Source organism: Podarcis gaigeae (genome assembly GCF_964106915.1).
Source record: "Podarcis gaigeae genome assembly, chromosome: 11".
Classification (NCBI taxonomy): Eukaryota; Metazoa; Chordata; class Lepidosauria; order Squamata; family Lacertidae; genus Podarcis; species Podarcis gaigeae.
Window position 1 is genome coordinate 41831072 of NC_139687.1, and position 27135 is coordinate 41858206.

Genomic DNA, 27135 nt, shown 5'->3' on the forward strand with positions numbered 1-27135 from the left:
TATATTAAGTGAAGACATTTTATTTTTGCATGTGTTAAGATGGATCCAGTGAGAGAAATAAGCTTTCTGCATCTGAATAATTTATCAAAATAATGTTTATTTTCCCCACAAAGAATCAGCACTCATTGTGGAGGATCCAGATTCCTGGGTCTTGCAGCATCCAAATAAAGCTTTTGATTTACACCAGTTCTGTGAAGTTTAGAATTGAAGCAAGTCTTTTCATAATTACTGTAGTACAAACTGCTAGAGAATTACTGGTATGTGGAACAATTACAACAGTTCAGGAAATGGATGTCTTAGTGCACTTATGTCATATTTTGTTTGTTTAGCAAACATGCTATATTGTCTATTGTCTGTGCACAAAGTGAAAACTGTAGATTCCCACTGTAGAAGAAATCCGTCTCAGTAAGCAACACACTGTGTCAAGCTGCCCTTTTCTCCCTTAGACCTGCAGTTTTAAGACAAAAACTTTGCCAAACATTACATAATCTTTTTATTATTATTAAATGAGAAAATCTCATTCTCTTACATTGTCACATTGCTCGTCAGAGAAATGCTGCAGTGATGAAGAAAGTCAATGTTGGGGCAAAGTCCTCATTTCTACAACATTCATTTACAGAAATTATAGTCATGTTCAACACAGCTCATCAACACAACATTCTTAGGTTCCTTCACGAGGAGTCCAAAAGATCCTTCCTCTAAGGGGGCATGTCACTATGTAAAATTATAGTTCTCCCCTCTTTTGAACGATGCATTCTCAAACTGCGCAAGATGCAAGGCAGACATCCTCTGGCAATCTTCACACATCATCATCATCTGATGTGTCACTGCTGCTTGTCTCCGTGTCTTCATTCTCAATTGTTGCTTTGAAAGTGCTGTTTTTCCAGGGACTGAATTTGAAGTCACAGATGAGGCCGTTTTTTAGAATACCATTTTTCCTAAGGCCATTTTTTTGTAACTGAAATTTAAAGCACAAATCAATTTAGCTATCTGAAAATGACAGATTGAAAAGCATTTATTTTTGTACAAGGCGTTAAGCATGTGTATTACACATTTGGCAACAAAAATTAACTTCTCAAGATTCAACTATGTACTAGTACTATGTTTTGTAGATGCTTGCTGTCAGGGTTTCAGGGACAGAGAGCGAGGGGGAGGGGTCCCAGGGTGACGAGGAAGAGGACGACGATGACCCGAGGTTGTCAGTGAGTCCGTCAAGTGAATCCGAGGATTCCCAAAAGGGAGCCCCCCTGGTCAGGCCAAGGGGCAGTAGAGAGGGAAGCAGTCAGAAGCAGGGGAACGAAGAGGGAATCCCCAGTGGGGGTTGGAGATCGGGACCGGCCTCTCCGTCGGAACGGAGTGAAGGGGGTGGAGTTACCAGTGTGTCAGAAGGAGCAGAACAGGGAGCAGAGAGGGGAAGGAGTTCGGAGCAGAACGTCCTGCCGGAAGGGGAGGAGTGTAGTACCGAGAGTAGCGTAACGGTCGAAAGGAAGGTCAGAGGCAACGTACGCGCGCCAAGTTCAAATGTGGAGGCGCGCGGAAATGAGGAGAGCCCTGAGGAGGAGCCTGGTCCCAAAGCACGAAGGAGGGGGGAGCAGGCGTCAGAAGACTCAGCCTCGGGGGAGTCCCGAAGGGAGGGAGCACAGGGGGGCAGGAAGACCCTGCGGAAAAGGAAGGAGAGGAAAAGGTGGAGCAGTACAAGCCTCTTAAGCTGGTGCAGGGGCGGGACTGACTCAGAGGGGACTTCAAACATCTAAGGGTAACAGATGCTGAGCCACGGAGCTTGGATGTAACGACAACAATGTTCTTCAATAAAACCTTTTGTATATAACTTGGACTGGATTTTGGTCTCTTGTGAGCTGGGACCTCGGGTGGCTCTGACACTTGCATTTCCAGGTTTCTTTTAGTAACAAACATGAAAATAAGCATGTAATTAGATTCCTGTCATTAGATCTCAAGTCAAAGTATGAACTTAAAGAGAGCCATGAACATAGATGTAATTCCCTAGTTACGATTCCATTTCCCATAAACTGAGTATGATTTACATATTGTTTGCATATATACAGTAAGTTGTCTCTACTGCCACATCCCTGATTCTATAAAGGTGAATTGGATAAAGGGGGGAGGCTACTTTAATATGAAGACACAAAACTTTCTGCAACCATTAGTAAGCTGACCCCCATTTCAAACCCAATTCAAATAGTTCGAACATCCCTTCAAATAGGGGTCTATGGTCTTATAGGAATTACCTAGTTTCTAGATACCCATCTTCCCCTCCTGTATCTCTGAACCAGTAGATTTACAAAATATTTCCTGAGACTAAATATTGGAAATTCCCCCTGCAATATTCAAGGCTCAAATCTAAGGGATGGAACAGGATGAGAAAAGTTTAAAGAGGTCAACCAACAGTATGAAACTTCTTGCCCTTGTAATTTAAAACACTCACCAATGTGTATCTAACAAACAGGCTCTTATAGGAAAACAAGATTCCCATTGCCACCATAAATAGTTGTGCGGGCAGCACAAAAATATGGAGGCTTATATGAGCTATCGGTTCTCTCAGGCATTAAGAAGGTACTAGAGTTGATCATTTTAACACTGAAATGCTTCAATATGGAACGTAAGAAAGATGTCCATCTTCTATCCCACTCAATAGAATATTTCACTTGAAACATAACAAACTCAAGTTATGTAGGGCTAGCTTTCGCTCTCACCTGTTCACTAATGACCTGAAATTCCCTCATTTCATCCTCAGTTAGCGGAGCACAGGTCTCATCGTTTTCACTGTCTTCCTGCCAACCCATCTCCTTTAACAATCTTTACAAAAGAAATAAAAATGTGGACATTTATAAAAAGATCAGCAACTTTCATTCTCCAGACCCAATCTAATTGCTCTGAAGGGTGCAATTTAATTCATCTTCTGGCCAGCTCTCACAACCTTGCATTCTTAAGACTTTTTGGAGAAAGTGGTAGAAAAAGCAAAAGGTTTGCTTCACTTCCCTGCCCATTTTTTCTTCATGCCTCTCTTCTTCCCATTCAAGAAAGAACAGTACAGAAAGAACATCAATATATCAGAAAACCCAGTGCACGACAGGGGGTCTATACATGGATGCTTATCTAATGTATTTCTAACCCATTCTTTAGGATACAACAGAGGCAAATGTTCAACTTAAAACAATATAAATAAAACAACACTTCCAAGGACCATACAGCTGAATGACAATAACTATTTATGTGCAGTATGTGAAATACTGAATCAAAACTATCAAGTTAATTCCTATTGTTAGCCAGCTTAACCTTGTATACAAGGGGTGGGGAACTTTCAGTCCTCAAGTCAAATTTGGCCAGGCAAGGGGCTAAATTTTGCCCATGATACTATCTTCCCCAAACCAGAGACACCTGCCCTACACCTGTCATTATGTGACATCAGGTGTGGGGCAGGTGGAAGTATGACTTAATCAGCTGTGCTGTTGTTCCCCTGAGAAACTTGATAGCACAGCTGATCCTTGCAGAAAACCAAGATGAAGTCACTGCCCATCAGCTGATGTGCGCTGAGTTCAAGCCTACTGGATCAACTGCATGACTGAGTTCCACTGGGAATTGATGGCAGTCGACTGACAGGTTGTCCCGCCTACCTGTCAAAAGTTGGCCCATGGACAGACAAGGTTCTGCTCCACCAGGTCAAAACGTTTCCCTGCCGCTGCTGTATACCTATCCTTCCAGCAAGCAGTATTTTTCAACAGGTTAAAACCATGTCAGTAATTGGAAAAATACATACCGATGCTCTGCTTCAAGTGAGCTTGAAAGGACATCGGTCTGCGGAAATGTTGAAGACCGAATGATCTGCTGAGACATCACTATAGCATTTCTATTTTCTTGAGGAATTTCATTTTCAAAGTTTCGGTTTATGTCCCTCTCTTCATGACCATTGTTGCTGTTATGTAAATTAAATTCATCATCATCATCCTGTTAAAGAAGTCACATATTTGAGTAAAAAGATTTCTCCACGATTTGCATGAATATAAAAAGATGCAACAAGCCGACATATTGCATCCCACTGGAAGTTAAGCCCATAGAAGAGCACTGCTAGAGCTTGTCCAGCATTCCATTTTCCACAGAAGCCAATAGATGTCTCTGAGAAACCACAAGCAAGACATGAGTGCAATGGAACTCTGCTGCTGTTGCTCCCACCCAATCAAGTGATTTTCAGGGGCACACTGCCTCCAATTCTGGGGAGAGCATATAGACATCGTGACTAATGAGACTGTTATCTCTGAATTGTGAAGCACAAAGTACCTCTGTTTTCTTTTGGTGTGTGGTACAGGACTGACTAAAACAGCTGAATTTTAAGCTACTTAGGATAGAGCCAGTAAGTTCTGATGACCAACATATGCTAAGCTCACTATGGAAGATATTCCGTTAAGTAGATTCCCAATAGAAGACAATCCTTATCTACATTTTACGTCACTCTTTATGATCAACATGGCATCACAAATCTTAAAGAAGACCCGTCACTGAACCCATTGACTATACACAATTTTGGCTTTATGCACTATCCTCAGAACGCAGCCCCCATGTAGGCTGAAAGTAATCTGTAGTAAAAAATGAAACATACATGACCCTCTGTACAAAATTTGTAGTACCTTCTCTTGCCCATCATGCTCCTCTTCCACTCGATCACGTTTCAGTGCCTTCAAGAATTCACTCTTCTTATCAGTGCGCATTCGAGTCAATTTGGTTAAGCGAGGCTGGCCAAGTTTATCAACTGGAGATGAGGAATTTGATCGATTACACTATGGTGGAGAAACACACAATACTGAGATGAAGAAAAACTTCATGGCAATGCTTCATTTTGTTCAGCTGCCAGTATTTCTGTTTTATTTATATATAGTTTCAAGTTTCCATTTAATTCTCAAAAATCACAAGTTCATGAAACATAGCTTCTCAAAACTAGAAATACCCCAAATAAAAAAGTAACCAATTTTTCTGTACCTCTTTCACTGAATTCTGTGATCCAACAGCCTTAGCAGTAGATTTGAAAGCACTAAAGTTTCCAATACCATATGGAGAATCATGAGGAAATGGAGGGCCAAGTTTGTTGTCTTTTGTTTGGCTTTTCCACTGTGTTGTCTAAATAAATCAAAATGATGAATAATTTTTGACCAGGTTAATAAACTAAATTCTTTACATTATTTAATGTTTATGACAAGAACCTAAACATGTTTATATAGCACCATCGGTTTATATAGCACCAGACAATATATGCAAAATAAATAAATAAATAATTGAAGAGAGGGGTTGGCCCCTTCCTTGAGAAGCTTAGAATCTAAATTTTGACAAAGAGAAAGCAATGAGAAAGAGAGAGAGGTAACAAGAGATACATTACAAAACAAGAAAAGAATCTGCAATCCCCTCCTCCAAGACACATTACTTATACGCATCTTACCTTTGCAGGTGGAATGACAGGTTTAGGAACTAAACCTTTATAGACACTTGTACCAGTTCCATTCTTGACTGACTGTGAATGAATATTTCCTGCTACAGGGAATCCAGATATCTGTAAATCTTTCGTACTGCCTTTTTTTATAACCAGCATTCGTGGAGATCTAGATTTTGGGTTTAGAGGATATTCTGCAAAGAAACAAATGTTTCATCTTATATATTGCTTTGATATTTTTTAATTCAGCAGGAAAACACTGAAGAGGCTCAGTTGATACAGTTCTCCTTATACTCTATAGATCACCATAGCAAAATAAGTGTTCATGTTTATAACCAGGTACCATGGAACTGAAAGAAACCGTCTGACCTAAGAAGAGACAGTATTTAAAACAGTCCAACAGCTTTAGGCACAGAACATCATCTTGACCCCACCATAAAAGACTGCCAGCAGAACATGAAACAAAACAAAATGACTTTAAAAAGAGGGAGGCATCAGCATACTTGAAGGAACCCCAAAGTCTTTGTGAAGTACAAAAAAAATTAAATACAAAACCTAAGGTGAGAAAAAAAACCCAAAACATGGCCCAAGAATAACCAAGCATGCTTAGTAGCCATGTGATGCTGCATGATACTTAGAAAATAAAAACAGAATGGAGCAAGGAATGGACTATCCTGGGAGGGCACAGCTGGCTGACACCTAATTCTTGTTAGGTAGCATGCATATACTGTAACATCCTGCTCCAGGCCCCACTTACATCAGAAGTTTTCTCTATCAATGCACAGCCATCATGGTTTCAGGAACACTAACACGTGGTGGCTATCTTTAGTGCAAGAATGTGAATATGTACACATTATAACTCCTTATGATAAGCACAGCCACATTATTTTGATAGTTTTCAATGCTCAATAAATGCATCACAAAAATCAAACAGCATCACAAAGTATAGCTGAATTAAAGTACAACAATAAATATCACTTCAAAGGCACTTTCTAACAAAATGACTCAAAAAGCTTTACTGTAATTTAAAGCCCAATGCTCTTACCCCAAACACCAGCAGCTAATGATTTATTCTGGTTTGGTTCTCTCTCATATTCAGGATTCAGGGATGGCTGAAAAGAAGGGGGAAAACAAAATACAGTTTGATTTAAGATCTGCTGGAAAATATCCAATATTTAAAATTTAACGTGCCAGATCATAAATATTACAATTTAGAGAGATGATTCAGTTCTGGCAAATGATGTTTACCAATGAGGGTGCTGAATCTTATTTCAGCATCACTCAATGAAACCTACATCTAACAAAATGATATCTACATAAAACCACCAATAGAGGTCACCCAAGAATTTGGGGTTCAAAGTCATCACTATTCAATATCCAATGCTATCTTTACTTTCCATCTCACTCCAGGGAGGCTGTAAAGCAGGGTTTGGTAACAGAATCCCACTGGCAGACCAGATCTTGATGTCACCTACACCACACAGGCCACTTTCACAGGCTGGCAAGGCCACTCACCTGTTAATCATCTGGAACCACCCTGAAATCATAACTCAAGCCAGGCTGAAAATTAAGATCCCTGCTGAAAGTAGGGGTCAGCACTGACTGCAAGCCCCTGCTTTCATCAGATTGGCTGTACTAAGAAGTTCCCAAATAGGAACTCCGTACTGTAGCTGATCCCAGTGAGGACTTGCTCTCAGCACCTATCAGCATTGACACCAAATTCCCATTGTCAAGTAAAGGTCAGGAGTGCACTTCTACCAATGGAGGTCTTGATTAAAGCTCAATGAAAGTACATAAATGATTCACTTCTGCGAGTGAATGAATTCATTATGATTAACTTACAAAATCTTCAGCTTCAAATTGTTTGGGTTCTTCCTTGTCTTCCTTTTTCAGAGTCTCACTTTCCGGAGCATTTTTTTCATGCAACCCTTGGCTTTTTCCAGACTGAAAGCTACTGGCGCGAGCACGTGAACCTCCGCTATGATATCCCACTCTGTGGTGTGTGTTTTCAGTGCCATTTCTACCTTGTGAACGCCAGCCATTTCTCTCCTTTCTTCCCAAATGCCCTTGGATTTTAAAATGGCAAAGTTACAAGCAGTTTCCAAAAACTTTACTTTGCAGGAAAAAATTAAAATGTAGTGTGCTAAAAATAACTGAAGTTTGGTGGAATTGTAAATTAAGAACTGAAATAATTGAAATGATTGATGATATTAAAAATTAGAATAAGATCCCATGGTTAGTCACTCAGAAAATCTAAGAGTAGTGTCGAAAAAAGACAAAAGTATGTTGTGTAATAAGTGAGCTGCAGCAGAAGTATTAATTTCAAAAGAATAAACAGAAGCTATCATCCATAAAAGAAAAGAAATAAGAAATCCAGCATAGGATTTTAATGTATAAATTTTCTTTAAACTTTTAGAGAAGGGACAGTTAACATGCAAAAAAACTCATCGAAACTTTGAAAAAGTTTGTTTTTTCTTGGTGTAGTAATATGAAATATACATAGTAATATAGTAATATGTAGTAATATGAAATATAGCTATAGGAGGGTGAGCGACACTTGGATGTGTTTTATAAAATTACCACCCCAAATTTACTTTCCAGTATTTGTAAATGAAATATACAAATACTGGAAAGTAAATTTGGGGTGGTAATTTTATAAAACACATCCAAGTGTCGCTCACCCTCCTATAGCTATACTACCGAGGATAAAGCACAATCTATGGCTCTTCATCCAAAGAGCAGTTCTGTAGTTGTGCTGCATGGAGTTTTCAGTTTAGCCAATACAGTCACCGATATCAATTTCAGCTTACACAGTGAACTGTTTAAAAGGTTTATGAGCGGCTCAACACTTAAAAAAACAGTAAAAATAAAATAGGCTTACACCGTATCTGGAGGGTTAAACACATACAAACCTCCATTTGAGCGACCACTACTAGGATCAAATCCATCAGAAGAATTGTGTCGCCTACGGTTAACTTCATAACGATTCTCTGTCCATGAAAAGGTGTCGGAATGCTTCTCAAAATTTAGTGATGACTAAAAGTAAACACAAATATTAAGTGAGGTCTACAACAGCAATACTAAATAAATCATCTTCAGCTACTGTGTTGGCATGCAAGAGTGCAAAGGTTTGGTGTTTAAACACTTTTCAGTTTTTCTAAATCTGAAGCCACTAAAACCATCCCCAAGAATATTATTATTATTTATTGAATTTATATACCACCCTATACCCGGGGGTCTCAGGGCGGTTTTAAGAATAAAATCAAAATATAAAACCACAAAATACATAATCAAAATAAAAACAACAACCCAATAACCCCCCCAAAAAAAACACATTTTAAAAGGGCAAGAGTAAATGGGGGATAAAGTCATTATAAACTTCCAGAGCAACTGACAAGCAGCACACTGCCATTTTACCTGCGTTCTGTAGCTGCCAGGTATAACTGTCATGAAATATATTTGTCTGTACTTGCACGTCTGTGTTTACATATATTTATTTATCAGTGCATTTCTTCAAAAAGCCTCTAAGGCAGTATACAGATAAAGAAACTTCATTAAAATGCATTGTAAGTATATACATGTATTTAAATAAAAATAAGCAGCAAAATAACCTATTAAGCACAACAACAAACCAGAAGAATGAAACTGCTCTACAGTAAAAACACCTCACAAAGCACAAATTTTAAACCAACTATTAGAATACAGTATCTGTAAGATGAGCAGCAGACTGGTTTCCTAGGTGAGCAAGTTTGAAAGCCTAGGCTCCACTATCAAAAAGGTTCTACCATATAGCCTCACCTACACAATGGTGATAAGACATAGTACAGGGTCACTAACTTATTACCTCACCTGGCAAGCTAGAGAATCTTTTGAAACAACTGGGTCTGAAACTGTAAAGGCTTTTAAAGATACAGTGGTGCCTCGCAAGACGAAATTAATCCGTTCCGTGATTTTCTTCGTCTAGCGGTTTTTTCGTCTTGCGAAGCAAGCCCATTGACAGCTTAGCGGATTAGCATTATTAGCGGTCTAGCGGCTTTTAGCGGTCAGCTGAGAAGCGGCTTATCAGCGAAACAGCTGATAAGCGGCTTAGCGCTTAGGGAAAGGGCGGAAAAAAGCGGGGGGGAAAGTGGGAACTCGCAAGATTTTTTCATCTTGCGAAGCAACCCCATAGAGAAATTCGTTTAGCGAAGCGCCTCCAAAAACGGAAAACCCTTTCGTCTAGCGGGTTTTTCGTCTTGCGAGGCGTTCGTCTTGCGGGGCACCACTGTAATGACAAACTTTAACTTACCTCTAAAAGAAACTGAGCCAGGGCAAATTAAACAGTAGCAGAGTCATACTGCTATAGCACCATTCTTTGCTATCACTGTACAAAGCTATACAGTAGTACCTTGGTTTACGAATTAATCCGTTCCAGAAGTCCATTCTTAAACCAAAGCGTTCTTAAACCATGACGTGCTTTCCCATAGCAGTGGGGGACTCAATTTACAAATGGAACACACTCAACAGGAAGCGAAACATGTTCTTATTCCAAGGCAAAGTTCACAAACCAAAACACCTACTTCCAGGTTTGCAGCATTCTTAATTCAAATTGTTCATAAACTAAGCTGTTCTTAAACCAAGGTACCACTGTAAGGTAAAGGTAAAGGTACCCCTGCCCGTACGGGCCAGTCTTGACAGACTCTAGGGTTGTGCGCTCATCTCACTCTAGAGGCCGGGAGCCAGCGCTGTCCGCAGACACTTCCGGGTCACGTGGCCAGCATGACGAAGCTGCTCCGGTGAACCAGCACAAGAGCAGCACACGGAACGCTGTTTACCTTCCCGCTACTAAGAGGTCCCTATATATCTACTTGCACCCGGGGGTGCTTTTGAACTGCTAGGTTGGCAGGCGCTGGGACCGAGCAACGGGAGCGCACCCCGCCGCGAGGATTCGAACCGCCGACCATGCAATCAGCAAGTCCTAGGCGCTGAGGTTTTACCCACAGCGCCACTCGCGTCCCAAGGTACCACTGTACTGGCCAGCTAACACTGCCAACTATTTGTAACCTCCTGCATTTTCCTCCTCATGACCACCTATTCTTTAAAGTATGTCCTATACAGGCGTACCTTGGAAGCTGAATGGAAGCCGTTCCAGAAGTCCGTTAAACTTCCAAAATGTTTGACTTCCAAGGCACGGCTTCCAATTGGCTGCAGGAGCTTCCTGCAGCCAATCAGAAGCTGCGGAAGCCCCGTCGGACATTCAGCTTCCAAAAGAATGTTGGCAAACCAGAACACCCACTTCCGGGTTTGTGGCGTTCAGGACCCAAAATGTTCAACTGCTAAGGCGTTGGTCAACCAAGGTACAACTGTTCAAGTCAAAGATCTGCTACCTTGTGTTACTATTTCAATACAAGTTTCAAGAAATCTTGCACCTAAGTGCAAACATGCAGTCTGCAATTTCAGCACATGGTGGAGCTAGTGTTCCATCAAGCATGCTGATATTGCAAAGTGAGTTGTGAAAAGTTTGGTTGATTTATGACCTTTCAAGCTATTATTGATCTTTACCCTATTGCAAGGTAGAAAACAAGTTGATACCAAAGAACAGGGGAAGAAAAGTATTACATCTTGCAAACAGAATCTGCTGGCATTTTCACTTAAAGGTTTACAAAGCAAGATCTTTTCTGGGGTTTGTTGGGGGGTTGTTTCTTTACACACCACACGTATTTCAAAGTGGTAAGTTGCCATCAGAAAGTCATTTTTAGCTTTAACTACTCTACACATTATTGGCATCACAATGTATTTCCAGTTTGCTTCTCCCATTCCCTCATGAGGTTTTAAATGAATGTTAAGATAAGGTCAATGAGAAACAAACGAGCGCTACAAAACATATATTTACATTGACCGGTCACTTTAGTGACACAGCCCCCACCCGCAATTTGCGTGGCGGTTGCATTCCAGGTCATTCGGTGCAATGGCCACTTCCAGGTTGCCACAATGTGTGTGTGTATGGTTGTGCATCAATTGGACACACAAAAATCATCCGTTGCCTGTACTATAATAATGCAGTTGATGTTGTTTTGCAGTCAGACCAAATACCAAGAACTCATGTCCAGAACAAGTCAGAGTGATTAAAAACAATACATTACATTCAAAGTCACTCACACATCAGACTTCACTTCCTCTCCTTCCTCTTACAGGCCCCTCAAATTTGCTCCAGAGGGTCCTGAGCCCTTAAGCCAACTTGAGGGTGCAGATAGAGGAGAGTACGGTAGAAATCCCACTGCATGAGTGGAGCTCCACTTGTACAAAGTTGGATTCTGCCCAATGTGATGAACACCAGATTTAAAATGTACATTTACTTTTCAAATAAGTCCCACATTTCAGTAAATGTGAATAGGTTCAGGCTCCAAAAAATGTCAAGAAATGAAAGCTAGGCAAAATTATTTCTCTACAAGTCATCCATGCTGCTTGATTTGTAGAGTTTGATTATTCATAGTTAGAGAATTTAATCATTTTCAATCGCATGTAAATGGCAAGCATAAAGCAGGACAAGAACTTAGTGAGCTTTGCCTCTAAATGGATGTCAGGTCCACTGCAAAGTCCACATTAACAAAACATATGACTTGTTCTTTTAAACCATGGTGATCTTTTGGGGGCATTTGACCAGTCAAATACCATATTTTTCCATGTATAACACGTCCCCGTGTATAACACGAGTCCTATTTTTGGGGACTTCAAATAAAGAAATCTCCCATATGCACTGTCTGTGTATAAGATGACCCCCCCCATTTTAAACTTGAAAAAATAGGGGGGAAATATAGTCTTATACATGGAAAAATACGGTAATTATCAAGTATTTTTCCAGCAAAACACTATGGGTAAGATCCAGAGACAATTGAGTGGAACTCTGCTCACACATCAGTTTTTCTGGCTCCTCCCTAGACCCAAATGCTGTGACTAAAGATTGATAGACCCCCTGGAACAGAGTGGAGTGGGACAAAGGAGTCAGGAAAGGGAAACTGGACAAATCAGGCAGATCTACTTTGTTCAAGGGGAAGCACTTTTCCACTTGTGCAAATATATATATATATATATATATGCTTTCGTAGATTTTCACGGGTACAGGAATGCAGGTTTTGGTGTCCTCGGGTGTCTTCCCGTGTAAAAGTTGGGGTGTCTAGGCGACGTTTCGACGAGGTCTCACTCGTCATCTTCAGGCTGGTGCTTTCGGCTTCTTGTTACTGGAACAGAGCGGGATCTCAATGTTTGAGTTCCTATAAATACTGTAGAGGGGGTGTGGTGTCTAGCCTCCAATGTTCTGGGCAGAGAGGAAGTTCCCAGGCTAGTGTGCCTTTTCTTCTTTTGTTCCTTAATTACTTGAGAGATACCTTGAGTGATTTCTTGAGTGATATCCTGAGTACCACTTAGGTGGGTCATTAGGTGTGGATTAGTTGCTAAAGTCTTTGTGTCTTGACCTCTTGAACTTTGTGAAGAGTTTTCCTGAGAAGATGGCTGTATTGCACTTAGTTGTGCTTTGGCTTGGCTTCGTGTATAGGGGCGAGCTGTGGTTTTGTGGCTTGTGTCAGCCAGATCTGTGTAGGGATTGCAGGGGGGTGCAGCATCCGGAGGTGCCACCATGGATTGGCTACTGGATGGTGTCAGTAATTCATCTGTGGAGAGGGTCTGGGTTTGGGTCTGGTGTGGTTGATTGGTGTTGGCGTTCTGTGTGCCTCTGGATCTGGTGTCAGTTTTTGTGGGGAGGGCTAATTTCCAGATGTCTGGCAAGCGGGATGTGTCGTCACGCTTGTTCATGTTGTGAGGGTGTTTCTCTATCTCGATGGCTTCCATGATTATTCTCTTGTGGTGATGTTCCGTGTTAAAGAGCAATTTGGAATCTGCAAAATTAATTTCGTGTCCTGTTTCTTTCATGTGTTGGAAAAGAGAGGAAGTTTTTTCTTCTTTTTTGACGGCATTCTTGTGTTCTGCGATACGTGCATTTATTCGTCTGTTTGTTTGTCCAATGTACGTGGCTGGGCAGACTTTGCAGGGTATTTCATAGATCCCTTGGTTTTCCAACTGGATTTTATCCTTGGGGTTTCTGAGGATATTGGCTATTTTTTGGTTGGTGCAAAAGGCTGTTTTGATATTGTGTTTATGGAGGATTTTGCTAATTTTATCTGTAGTGCCCTTGATATAAGGAAGGAGGGCCATGCCATTGTTTTCTTCTGTGTCTTGGTTTTTGGGGGGTGTTTCCTTTTGGATTAGCTTCGTAATCCTGTTTTGCTGGTATCCATTGGCAATTAACACATTTGAGAGATTCTGTAACTCAGTTGTCAAGTGGTCTTTGTCAGCCAGGCGTTTGGTTCTGGAGATGAGAGTCTTGGCTACGGAGTTTATTTGTGCAGGGTGGTGGTGTGATTGTGCATGTAAGTAGCGGTTGGTGTGTGTTTTTTTCTGGTAGATAGTGTGTCCTAGGGAGCCATCAGGTTTTTTGTAGATTAGGACGTCAAGGAAGGGAAGTTGGTTGTTGGCTTCTATTTCCATAGTGAATTGTATTTTGGGGTGTAAGTTGTTGAGATGTGTGAGGAAGCTATCCAGTTTTTCCTTCCCGTGTGGCCAAATTACAAAGGTGTCGTCAACATATCTGAGCCAAAGTTTGGGTTTGTGTTCTGACTTGTCTAAAGCATTGGTTTCAAAGTGTTCCATGTACAGGTTTGCGATGACCGGTGAGAGGGGTGATCCCATAGGTGCTCCTTCTATCTGTTTGTATCTTTGTCCATTGTGGATGAAGTACGTGTTGGTTAGGCAGTGGTTGGTCAGGTCCAAGATGTATTCGGGGGGATTGTATTTGTTTTGAATAGCTGTCAAGGCTTCATTAATGGGCACTTGTGTGAAGAGAGATACAACATCGAAGCTCACAAGTAGGTCATTAGGATGTAGGTTTTGCTTCTTTATTGTTTCTATGAACTGGAAGGAGTTTGGTACGTGTGAAGAGATGGATTCTGCATAGGGCTGAAGTTGCTTGGCGAGAAATTTAGCGAGATTTTGTAGAGGTGAGCCTATGGAGCTGACTATTGGTCTGAGTGGTGTTCCTTCTTTGTGTATCTTGGGGAGGCCGTAGAGTTTGGGGCATCTGGATGATTTTTCTCTGGGGATGATTCTTAGCTGGATTTCTTCACTGATAGGAGAGGCTTTTATTTTGGATTTGGTGGTTTTTTCCAGATATATATATGCAGGTTTTGGTGTCCTCGGGTGTCTTCCCGTGTAAAAGTTGGGGTGTCTAGGCGACGTTTCGACGAGGTCTCACTCGTCATCTTCAGGCTGGTGCTTTCGGCTTCTTGTTACTGGAACAGAGCGGGATCTCAATGTTTGAGTTCCTATAAATACTGATATCTCTCAAGTAATTAAGGAACAAAAGAAGAAAAGGCACACTAGCCTGGGAACTTCCTCTCTGCCCAGAACATTGGAGGCTAGACACCACACCCCCTCTACAGTATTTATAGGAACTCAAACATTGAGATCCCGCTCTGTTCCAGTAACAAGAAGCCGAAAGCACCAGCCTGAAGATGACGAGTGAGACCTCGTCGAAACGTCGCCTAGACACCCCAACTTTTACACGGGAAGACACCCGAGGACACCAAAACCTGCATTCCTGTACCCGTGAAAATCTACGAAAGCAAATATATATATATATATATATATATATATATATATATATATATGGATCCAAGCCAATGAGATAAACAGGGTTGACACTTATGCCAACTACACACACACACACACACACACACACACACACCACAAAACCCCAAATTACATAGCTGTTACTGTGAAACAATGATATAAGAAAGAGCAATACATTATTGGGCTGATCTGAGCATTACATGAATGGACTTCTGCTAACAGAATGGGGCTTTGCCTTCCCAAAATCTGCTCCAGAGTTGCCCAACCCTCTAGAGCAGGTTTTGAGGATGTGTGGAGAGCTGCAGGGGTGAAAGCGAGGAAGGTAAAGTTCATTGAACGTGCACATGGACATGGTTGGATATGACCCTTTAAAAAACTTTTTAAACCAGTCCTTCCTCCAGAGAACTTACAGTGGCAAACATACATAAGCTGAAAACTATTCAAAACAATAAGCACCACAATGCAATTTGGGGAGGCAAGAAGGTAAGCTCTACAGAGTGGTATTCCTACTGCTGTAAAATAATGGCCAATTTACAATGTTTTACCTGTTTAAAATATAATTCTATTAACATGCTTGTATCATAATAATGTTTCATTTAAACTAGGCTATTTTTACAAAGAGAGGCATACACCAATAAGATTTTAAACAAAAAACCCCAGAAAAATCTGGAACATACGGCCAGACCAACTGACCACTTTTCTTGCCTGTTTGCTTGCTTATTTTAAATGAATTTTACAGTCAAAAGGAGGTGAGCCAGACATGCACTTTTGGTGATTATTCCCAAGTTAATTGTGGTGTTTACTATTAGGGCAGCAGAGGCAAATTACTTTTGATTGCTGCAGCCAACCGCCCTGAGACCTACGGGCAGAGGGCAGTATACAAATTTAATAAATAGTAATAACTATCATTGGGGACGCAGGTGGCGCTGTGGGTAAAAGCCTCAACGCCTAGGGCTTGCCGATCGAAAGGTCGGCGGTTCGAATCCCTGCGGCGGGGTGTGCTCCCGTTGTTCGGTCCCAGCGCCTGCCAACCTAGCAGTTCGAAAGCACCTCCGGGTGCAAGTAGATAAATAGGGACCGCTTACTAGCGGGAAGGTAAACGGCGTTTCCGTGTGCGGCTCTGGCTCTGGCAGAAGTGTCTCCGGACAGCGCTGGCCCCCGGCCTCTTGAGTGAGATGGGCGCACCAACCCCAGAGTCTGGAAAGACTGGCCCGTACGGGCAGGGGTACCTTTACCTTTACCTAATAACTATCATGGTGGCATGATCTGTTTAAATTGCAAAATTTAGTCTCCCTTTTGGAAAACAGTTTTTCTTTGAGATTTTTGTTCTAATATCTCTTGAATATAAAAACCATTGAAAAGCATGGGGTTGGCCGGGGGGAGATGAGAGAAGGGTTGGAGTCATTACATCATTAAGTCCAGGATCTAACAGTAGCTGCACTACTGAGTCTAGTATACTAATGAATGGTTTACACAACCTCTGCTGATTTCAAAGGTGAAAGGTAAGTTGGTGCTGATACTCATAATGAACTGTAAGAACAGACCTTTGATGATGATGGTGGAGTAGGAAAATTAAGCCAGGCTGGAGCAAAGTCATGCTGCGCCATTTAGGTCCAGTCTCTCCAAATCAGTGAAAACAAGGCTTCAACACCTCATGGCAAATACCTATCAGAGAAGGGAAATGTAGGATTTATATTTTTAATCACGCATCTTGCAGTAAGACTTTAATATCCCTAAAGAAACTTAACAGGTGAAAAGAACCACAATAACATTCAAAAATCACAGCTAACACAAACACAAATTTAAAAAGCTATTCACCAAGTGTACTTGGAAAAGCACTGAAATAAACTGGGAGTCAGTGAAGATTTTAACACTAGCAATGTTAATGTCTTAGACTGCAATTCTAACCACACTTACCTGGGAAAGTCCCACTGAATTCAGCAGGACTTGCCTGTAAGAAGACAAGGATTGCCCTGTAAGTTCCGTAAGAAGCCACTGCTTCTGTGTGCCTTCCTCCTTGCTTTTCACCTCCTGGTGCTGTTGTTCCTACCACCAATTCAGAAGCAGGCGGAAACAGTTCCTCCTACCACTCTTTATAGCAATCCATGGCAGAAGCACCAGATTTCAACGTCAGCCACAGACAAGGAAAGTGGCCAGTAGCAGCACCAGCTGGCCTGTGGATCTGGATCCTGGGCCCTGAGACTAACAGGTGAAGGAGCTAGCGGAGCTGGAAGACCACTGCAGCCTCTTCTGGGAATCCCTCTATGAGCTACCTATTGATCACCTCCCAATACACTGTATTTTGGATTGCCACTTATCTATAATCAAGCAAACTGCAGGGTGAGATTATTACTTTTTCATTATATGGGCAGATATATTTTGAGCTTAGCCTGTCTGCTAGGTTAAAGGCAGAAAGACTGAAGAGAGGCATGCTCTCTACCACAAAAGGCATGTCACAAGTCAGTTTTGCAGCAACTCAGGGAAGGATATTTCCTTCTATCATAGGAAAATGAGGATTTTCAAATGACAGTACCAATTCCTGACTACCACAGAATAAGTGTTAGGTATTACCCTAATCAATATACACATCATATCTAGCATTTAACAGTTTTCTGAATCTTCAGATACTGTATGTATTCTGACTTCCATTTTTATGTGACCCTCAATACTGAACAAAGTTGCTCAGCCCTTTTACAGGCTGCAATGATCTTAACTGCTGAGCAACAGTATGTGACAGTTCCTTTTCAGTTCAGTTCATATCCAGTGGCTGAATATCTCATAGCCATCTTCATCTTCAGCATTAATTATGGATTTCATGTATAATATGGAAGTTTTACAAGGAGTTTCTCTGGCCAACTGACAAAAAGTAAAATCTGCACTCATTTTCACTATGCCACTATCTCACATCTCGCTCTGCCAAGGCCAAGCTCATGTAGTAGTTTTAATACAAGCATAGGCTAAAATGCACCCCAGCATACAGTCATTTGACAACCAGGTTGCTTCCCACCCTTCTTATTCTTAAGGGCAGTCACTGCATCCAGTCTCTTCTGCAAGCTTTCCATTTACAGAAAATCAAGTCTGGGTCTAACCTAGTATAAACAAAAACAGTTTTAAATATTTTTTTTGTTGCTTTTATTTCTAGTTTGAAATAAAACAGTCCTCATCATTAGAAACTGTAAACTCTAGGGAGAGCATATCAGGTTACAATCAAAGTTGACAACCCAATAAAATGTCGCCTAAGTTTAATTTTATTCCACATCAATCCATACAATCATGGGTGCAGTCATTTAAACTGCATCTCACAGCTCTAGAGTTGAAGGTCAGCACTTCTGGAAAATGCTACAGCTCAGTCATGTCATCATACCAGCTACACTACACAATTCAAAAGCAAGAGTGGATGGGGTTTTCTATTAAGTATCTATCTAATGGCATGGAGATGTTGTTAGTGGAGCACAGGGGCCCTAACATCTTGTAAGCATCAAGCTGTATTTGATGTGTTTCCAAGTCTATGTTGAAAAGCACTTAAAAGCTGTTAATGACTGAATGAGTTAATTTCTATAACTATTTACTGAATTTTTATGCCCTTCAGATTTCAGGGCAGTTTACAAAAATATAAAAAACTATTTCTAATCAGAAGAATAGGGTGAGCCCATATTACACGTGTGTGTGTGTGTGTGTGTGTGTGTGTGAGAGAGAGAGAGAGAGAGAGAGAGAGAGAGAGAGAGAGATTGATTGATTTCAGGGTATAGAGTACCCAGGTACTTATCACCCTGAATTGACTACTTTCAACAATTATGTTACTAAGAATTAAGAAGAAATGCATCGCCATCAAGTCTTAGGGGTTGCATAAGAAAGGAAATGCAGTTCAAAGAAATAGCAGAGAACACTAGAGCAATGGAGAGACCCTGGCTTATGACCATACCATGTACACTTAATTTGCTCCAAGGCTAGAACAAGGTGAAACAGCCCTGAAAAGATATCCAAAGTAGAAAAAGAATCATGATTATTCCACTCTTCAGACTTGTGCGCCTCATTTGCACCACACAGTAAGCCGCACCATGGCGTGATAGGATTGTGCAAATGTGCAGGACCATGGAGCTAAGCCAAGGTTGGCACCAGTATTTTGTTTGTGGGCACCTCACAGGCTACAGACTTGCACTCTCTAGCACTTGCCGTGCAGCAGTTCTCATTTGCAGTGTCTTCATCATGATTAGCAGCAGGGCTCACTTATAAGCATACCATGCATATATACAAGACTGGCCAAATTGTGTAGTTTCAAAACTGCTTTTTTGTTTTGTTTTTTGTCCGTAAGAAACAAGAATGCACTTATAATAAATATCATAGCTCCTTGGATGTGCTAAATTTAGTTATAGTAGGAGTTTCACATTTCCCAAGTATAAAGCAATTAATCATAACATTTTTAATTATCGATCCACAACTACACCATCCTAGAATGAACAACAGTCACCTCATCACTGTACTGCATACAAAGATCCTTACAATGCCTAACATTTCTAAAATACCATTTGCAATGTTAGGAGCCGCATATACTGTGAAGTGCTGGATGACCAATTTATCATGTATGCACTCAATTCGGGCCAAAGAGAGAACCTGCAGGAACTAACTACAAACCCCAAGGGAGATCATGCTATAATTTTGGAACACTGAAAACCCGAAAGTAAATGCCTCGGTTTTCGAACGCGCCTCAGAATTCGAACAGGAAATGCAGCTTCCCTTTTGAGTTTTCCATTTTGAGGCTTCTGCTTTCAGTTTTTGTTTTTTGAACATTTCGGAACTTGAACAGACTTCCAGAACTGATTACATTTGAAAACCGAGGTACCACTGTATAGGGCCAATCTCACCTTTCTTAAGTGGAAATTCCACAACTGGAATGCTTTGTGCCATGCTTCCACCAACTTTTATTCTTTAGGTGGTGGTACATAAAACAAAGTCTCAGAAGACTATATTCTACAAGTGGGTTCACAAAGGAGGAGGTGGCCTTTCAAACCCTGGCCTCAAGTCATTTACTGTTTTATAGGTCAACATTAGCTCATTGAATTGGGCTCAGAAACAAATTGGAAACTATATAACTAAAGCAACACGGCCTACAAAATACACACCAGAAAACAATTGTTTTTACATACATTGGGATTCTAATACTGTAAAAGCAACCACATGAACTCACTGAGTGCAATGGGGCTTACTTCCAGGGAAGTGGGCTAAGACAGATAACTTGCATGGAATTGTTTCTACACAATACAAAAGTTTCAGTTGCATAATCAGAAACTATCATTCTATGACTTCTATCAGGATTTGTCATCATTGTAAGATGCGGCACACATTCTGAGGCACACTTTTTAATGCTTCTGTGGAAGGAAAATTACAGAATATCCTGTTCAGGACCAAGATACAATCTATGTAGCTGGTTCTACTTCAAGCTGCAATTAAAATTAAAGACCTACATAGTAAGAAACTGCATACATTATATACATACTGTACTATATAATTCAAATTCTTACTTTTGATGCCTGAATTAAGTCTGAAATTCTTGCTAATCATTTTAGCATGCACAGATATGAAGATTTCCTTCATTTCTGTACAGATATTGTACAAAAACTCTATTGATGTCAACATTTTAGACCTCTAGCCAAAGATCCACAGAATCGTCAGGGGATTTCTGCAAGCACTTTTAGGAAAGATGGGAAATGTCTGCACTGAGCTCTCAACCGAGCATGCTGTACAAGGGGAGATTCACTGTCATATTGGCAGACACAAAGAAAAAGCCAACTAAATAGAATTTTCAAAGACAAGTAGTTCAAATCAAAATACCAACAGAGATCAAAAGAATTGTTTATTCACTGAAGAATCTTCACTCCCAGGCTTCACTTCAATCTCTGATTTAAGGTTTTAAATTGTCAAAATTGGGGGGGGGGGGAGGTTAACATATGTAAATATGCTGGAGTTTAAGGTGATTTGAATAGTGCCAAACATCAGTCACTTACTTTGTAACTAGGTTGTTTTGTCCATCTTATATATTTTTTGACGCAGCACTGGATTCTGTTGAAAATAAACCTGCAGGAAATTTAAAATGTTATAATTAAACACAACTGTATTCTCATTTCCCTAATGAAGCTATCCAAGTTTTACTTCTGATAAAATACAGAGCAAGATAAATTTAGAAGTAGTTAATCTACTCTGTTGACTCAAGTATTCTGCTGGAGAAGAAATTAAAACGGAGGATCTAAACAGCCAACTAAAACAGAACATTCTGTAGCCAAGTTAAAGCTTAAGAGACCAATCCTATTTGGTATAGAGAAACTTTATGCCCATCCTATCATGTATAGAGTGACACCAAGCCCTTGATCCAGTGCAGACCAGCCACCACCACTACATAAGCACTAAGGCACCGAACATCATCAAAAGGGGTTTCACATCTTTAGCACAGACATACTGCATAAATGCACTAGCATAAATGCACTAGCAAAAACGGGATTGCCAGTGGGATTGCTGTGGACCCTAGCAGGTGTTTCAAGTATTTTGAAATATATATTTTAGCATACCTGAACAATTTCATAATTTGCAGTATGTTCTTGAATGCCTTTGCTTTCTGCACCCCTCAACAATTATTGGGGAAGTTGTCTTATACCATTTCAGTATTCCAGCATCTTCATTAAAAAAGAAAAACCTAACAGTGCAAGCCTGTGTCTACTCGGAAGCAAATTCTACTGAATTCCATGGTACTTAGTTCCAATAAGAGGGGCTAGGATTACAGCCTAACATAGCAGGGGTCCAATTTATCCCAATTGAAATGAGCAGGAAAATGAAACTATCAAATGTGTGTTTAGTAACAAGCCACTGCAAAGTACAGTACAGTCACACCTCAAGCACATTTAACTTGTGTTGATTTCAACCATACACCATCTAAGTGCAAGTGAAATCCAAGCAAGGAAAAGAGATTAAAAGTTATTTTCACACAGGGTCCACTTGGGTTACCCAGCAAAAAGAGTTTTCAAGCACTCCACCTTGCTTGCTAAGCAAGGCCTGCTGAGTGTGCCAGCTCCAGGAGTACTAGGAATTCTTTCTCTCTCTCCTCCATCCTCCCCATCTGCTATCCATTTGGGTTTGGGTATACGTGGAACCACTGGAACCAAATCTCTCATAAGATGCAACCCTACTGTACTGCAAAGGCTCATTTGACCCTGGGGTAAATATTCTTCAGCATGGTGGCTCTCAGACACTGGAGTATAACTGCTACCAGTCTAAGACCACATGGCTAATTATCTGGAATAATAGGAGGGCACTATTTAGGCTAACCCTAAGGGGGTGAATTCTTCTTCAAGCTGGGCTTTATCTTAGTATAAAGAACTATTTAACTATACAACTAGATAAAGAACTATGCAACTTTACTATAAGCCCAGTATTTCAGCTAGGTATTTTTTTGTTTCTATTTTATTTTCTCTTCTGAGTCAAGTATTTCTCCTGAGCACATTAAGTTTCTGTTTTACTTTCTCTTCTGTTTTCTCCACTCTAACTTCCAAAGAGGATTGCTTCTAAATCATGAGTTGCATCCTTTCCATTGTCACTTGTCACTGGCTTGTCAACAAAATTAACAAATGCTCAGCTATACATCACCAGACACCAGCAGTTGCTTGGCATAAACAACTCTCTGTATGTGCTTTTTCTGGAGATGAAATATAACAATGAATAATCAAAAATATTAAGTTGATGTCGGCCCAGTTTGAATGTTAGCAGTAAATCATGGTCTAAAACAAACCACATCTCACCACATACAAGTAGCGTGCTAGCACACATGGATCAAGTGTGCCTGCCCCTCTCTTCTTGTGCGTATCATAAGGAAGCAAACCAAGCTTAGCATTTCCAAAACAAACTAGAAGCTAGAAGCAAAGAACAAACCTTGGCTTCTTGAGTTAAATGAACCACAAGTGCTGTAGTTTATGGCTTACTATTAACCAGGCCAACATGGGGGCCAATGCACCTCATCTTTGGAAAGTGGCACCAAAATCATTTCAGAATCATATACAGTGGAACCTTGGTTGTCTAACGTAATCCGTTCCGGAAGACCGTTCCGATTTCCAAAACGTTCGACAACCGAGGCACAACTGCCAGTTGGCAAAATCCATTGAAAAAGTGGGGAAACGCGCCTCAGAAGCCATTCGACTTCCAAGGCGTGTTCAAAAATGGAAGCATTCCGAATTGTATCACTTCCGAAGCATTCGACAACCAAGGTTCCACTGTATATATTGGCAGCTAGGGCTTTAAAAATGCTTTCTGTAAAATATCAAAACAAATTGTGTACAAGGTTAATGGGCATTTAGAGGCAAAAGGAGCAAAGCATCGCACATCTGCACTGGGGGACAGCATATGACAGTATCCTCTTGTAAAATAAATTATTGATATCAGGTAAAGATCTGAGTAGGATCAGGGTTCCATTTTAATAATCTAAAATTGTTCCAAGTGGCTATGGACTATCATATTATTATTATTTATTTAATTTCTATACCGCCCTTCATCCAAAGATCACAGGGCAGTTTACAACACATAAATGTATATAAATGTATACCATAATAACATACATACCATAGTATGTACATACATACCATAGTAACTAATAAAAACAATAGCCCCACTTGAACACACAGTTTAAAAGGCCATAGATAGGTAGTTAAATAAAGCCCTGTCTAATTAAACAAACGCCTGGGAGAAAGGGAATGCTTTTGCCTGGTGCCTTAAGATGAGGGCACCAGGCGAGTCTCCCTGGGAAGAGCATTCCACATTCACAGAAGTGTTTCCACTACATACACATAAGAGACTAAACAGAATGAGAATTTTATCTAGATAGCTCACAATCAATTTTATATTTAGTGGCCAGTTGCAATCCTCTATTGTACAGCTTTAATGCATCAGATTAAGCTATCTCTGATTAAGCTAACCAGTTTTCTGGTTCAGACCTTACATGAAACTAAGATATTAGTACTAAAATCAGGTGGGGGTGTAGAGGAGAAAGACAAATAAGGCTTAATCCTGGTCCAATAAACTATCATCAAGAGGCCTGGCACTGACCTAATGATCACTTCTGCACATGGTTCAAATCCTAAATAGGATGCAAGTCCATTTAAGTTCAATCAGATTCATTTTCAAGTAGTCATGAATCAGCTGAAACTGCAAATTTAAGTAATAAGTATAAACTTCCTTAGAATTCAAGTAAGTTCCGATATAGTTAAAATAGATTTTCATGTGTTAAAATGCCTCTCATACTTTTGATAAAAGAAAAATATTAACACAAGCAAAACAAAAAAGGGACATCTTCAACGGTTTACCTCACTTATAATTAATATTTGTAACAATTGTAGTTTCAGGCAATACTTACAAAATCCAAGAGAACTGCACAGATTGGCATCAACTCTCTGTGATTTGCGTTTTCCAGTTTGCTTCCCTTGCAGTAATGATCCGAGTTCCTTAAAGATACTACATCCGTAGCTATGCAATACAAGGGCTGATTATTGGAAATCAGCTACCCATTCTTCACATTTAAGGACTCCAAAAAGTTATTTTCAAAAAAGTCAGACAAGTCTGGTTTTAAAAGCCTGTCTTATCTTCTGACACTTCTTCACTTTCCTATTCCGCGTATATCTTACTATCATAAACATCAGTTCCAAAAGAAATAAATACACCTTTTATGACATAAAGAATAGAACTGAGAAGTCAAAGTCTGCATTCAAAATGAAGTTCATTTCTAAGAGTCGATTCAGACATCCACACACAGCAGCTATCTGGATATTCCCATATTGCTTCTTCAGAACACTACAAAAAAAAAACCACTAAAAAATGAAAAATAAAGCTCTTTGTCTCTTCATTTAGGAAACAGACTTCATTGTAAAAAGTAATTCCAAATTGCCTAAAAAATGAAAACGATATTTGCCATAAATTCTACATCAATATTAGAAAAACTGGGAGCTACATTTAATATAATCTTCTAGACTTAGTTGACAAATCAAGTCAATCTCTGTTTTGACTGAAATGTTTGAGCTAGAAAGCAAAAACAGTTCTTGAAAGTAGCATGCAGAACTTAAGAAGTTTATACAATTATCCATTCCATATGGGGAAAAATTAGTCCAAGATGATATCCTGAATTTAAGGGGAAGCAGAAGAAGAATCTCAAAAGTTCATAAACTGGGTTCTGCAGGCTTCAGAAGTGTTTGAAGTGGAAAAGCAACTGAACAGGTTATAATCCCAATTCCCTTTTTAGTCAACGTTTTCCCTTTCAATCGAAGCAACTCTGCATGGTCAGCATCCAGCTACCTTTTTTTCACAAGCTGAGGCAACAGGTTGCAAAATATCCAAGCTCATGTTCAGAATCCAGATCACCTAGAAGTGGGGTAGGAGGCTGGAAAAGAAAGACAAGACATACTGCAATTAATGTTCCTTTCTCGAGACATCTCGGAAATCTGCAACATTATGAATCTGCTCTCTTGAGAATAATGAACACCATGTACTTGTGAACAAGGAAGCCTTAAAATAAGGACATGCAACGAAATCCACGCGGATTGCGCTGGAAGCATATGCTGGAGTCAGCAGCGAAAAGGGGAGGGGAGGAGGTCCTACTCCAGGGTGAAACGGCGGTTGGCGTAAGAGTACTATCATGGGAGGCAGGCGCGAAGAAAACCGGAAGAATTAAAAACTCCCACCAAGCACGTTCCTTGGCCCAATTTCGTACCAAAAAAAAAAAAAAAGATTAAGAATAAAGATAAAAGCTACAACGAACCAACCGAACAAAAGGAAGATCGGCGAAACGGGAGGACTTGCAGCTGCAACCCCTAGGCAGTTAGTCGGGAGAAGTCCCCACTCCGCGCCGCTGGGCTTACTTCCGAGTAAACACACGATAGGACACCCCCCCCCCCCGAGGTGGCAATCTCGGATCCGGGACCCGAGGAAAGTAGGAGGGGCGCGAGGACGAAAGGCGTCCGCGGCTCTCCAAGCGTCTAACCTACGGGAGTGCGCACGCGTTTCCTGCCCAGGTTTCGCTCTCCCTCCGCCTCCTCCCGTCCCATTTCATGGCCAGGTAAAGTCGGGGACGAGTCCTCCCGCTGGAGGTTGTCATATTTACACCCTCGCTCGCTCGCAATCCGCCCGCAGGGGGTTCGAAGCTGCTGCCTCCAACTGCCGCCCCTCGACCAAGCCGGGGCCCAACAGAGCTGGTGTCCCGTTTATTCCCCCCGCCCCGCTTGGAAGAGGAAGGGAGACGGAGAAAGGACGGAGAGGCCACATGCCCAGGGCTCGATGCAGGCCGGGGGGCGGGGGGAAGAGACCGAACTACGGGAGCCGCGCTCCGGCCGAGGATCCTTCGCAGCCGCGGAGCCTCAGAGCCCCGCTTCTCCTGCCTCTCCTGCCCCAGGGACGGGCCCGCTCGCCTGCCTGGCTCCGGAACCCCGCGCTCCGCACACGCAAACATTGTTTCCTCCGCCACCTCTTCCCTCAGACCGACCGACCGACCGGCGAGGGGGTGGCATGGAGGAAGGAGGAGGCGGCGCCGGCGTAACGCGGCTCTAACCTGCCAGCCAAGTCCCGGCCAAGCACAGCAGCTCCTGCGGGGTCCCGGATTTGAAAGCTCCTTTTTGCCGCCGCTTCTCCCCCGCCGCGCGCACAACTCCTCGCTCCAGTCAGTCAGTCAGCCCCAAAATGGCGCCGCTCCGAGCCGCAGCAGCGATGCCCTGCGCCCAAGCCTCGCGAGAGTTCGCCGCCAACAGCCGCCACGAGCAGCTAAACGAGGCTGGGCTTGTGTTGGGGGCGGGAGGGAGAGCGCGAGCGCCCGACGTTCTACGACACTGTGTACTAGTGCGAGGGAGGGAGGGAGAGGGAGAAGATTCTGGCTTGTGCGAAGCGGAGAACTCCAACGACAAGACACATACGACAGAATGCGCGCGGAGGTTTTAAGGGCCCCCCGAAAGGAGAGGTTTCGTGGAACCCCCGCTCCACGCCTCCTTTCTCCTCCTCCCAACACCTTCGCTTGCGCGGTGCTGCTT

At 41.5% G+C, this 27135-nt stretch overlaps 1 protein-coding gene and 1 long non-coding RNA gene across 5 annotated transcripts; one reads left to right on the top strand and one right to left on the bottom strand.

The window, feature by feature from the left end:
* Positions 1-77: 77 nt before the first annotated feature.
* Positions 78-27135, bottom strand: GPBP1 (GC-rich promoter binding protein 1). 4 transcript variants are annotated; one of them, XM_083703613.1, is made up of 14 exons: positions 26664-26852; positions 24483-25499; positions 21097-21166; positions 17012-17045; positions 16639-16759; positions 8347-8470; positions 7277-7500; positions 6480-6546; positions 5444-5628; positions 4990-5127; positions 4641-4790; positions 3776-3963; positions 2712-2814; positions 78-958 (listed from the first exon to the last, which is right to left on the bottom strand). In XM_083703613.1, the coding sequence occupies exons 5-14, from the start codon at positions 16699-16701 to the stop codon at positions 800-802; spliced, it is 1401 nt and encodes a 466-aa protein (XP_083559739.1). In that variant the 5' UTR covers positions 16702-16759; positions 17012-17045; positions 21097-21166; positions 24483-25499; positions 26664-26852; the 3' UTR covers positions 78-799. The 4 variants fall into 4 exon arrangements, with proteins under 4 accessions (XP_083559739.1, XP_083559738.1, XP_083559741.1 ...); XM_083703612.1 differs by lacking the exon at positions 17012-17045 and having other exon boundaries at positions 26664-27135; XM_083703615.1 differs by lacking the exons at positions 21097-21166; positions 24483-25499; positions 26664-26852 and adding an exon at positions 20614-20824.
* On the top strand, positions 9943-12488 carry LOC310827571. Its single transcript, XR_014556425.1, has 2 exons — positions 9943-10054; positions 10435-12488. It is a non-coding gene; the product is annotated as an uncharacterized lncRNA (long non-coding RNA).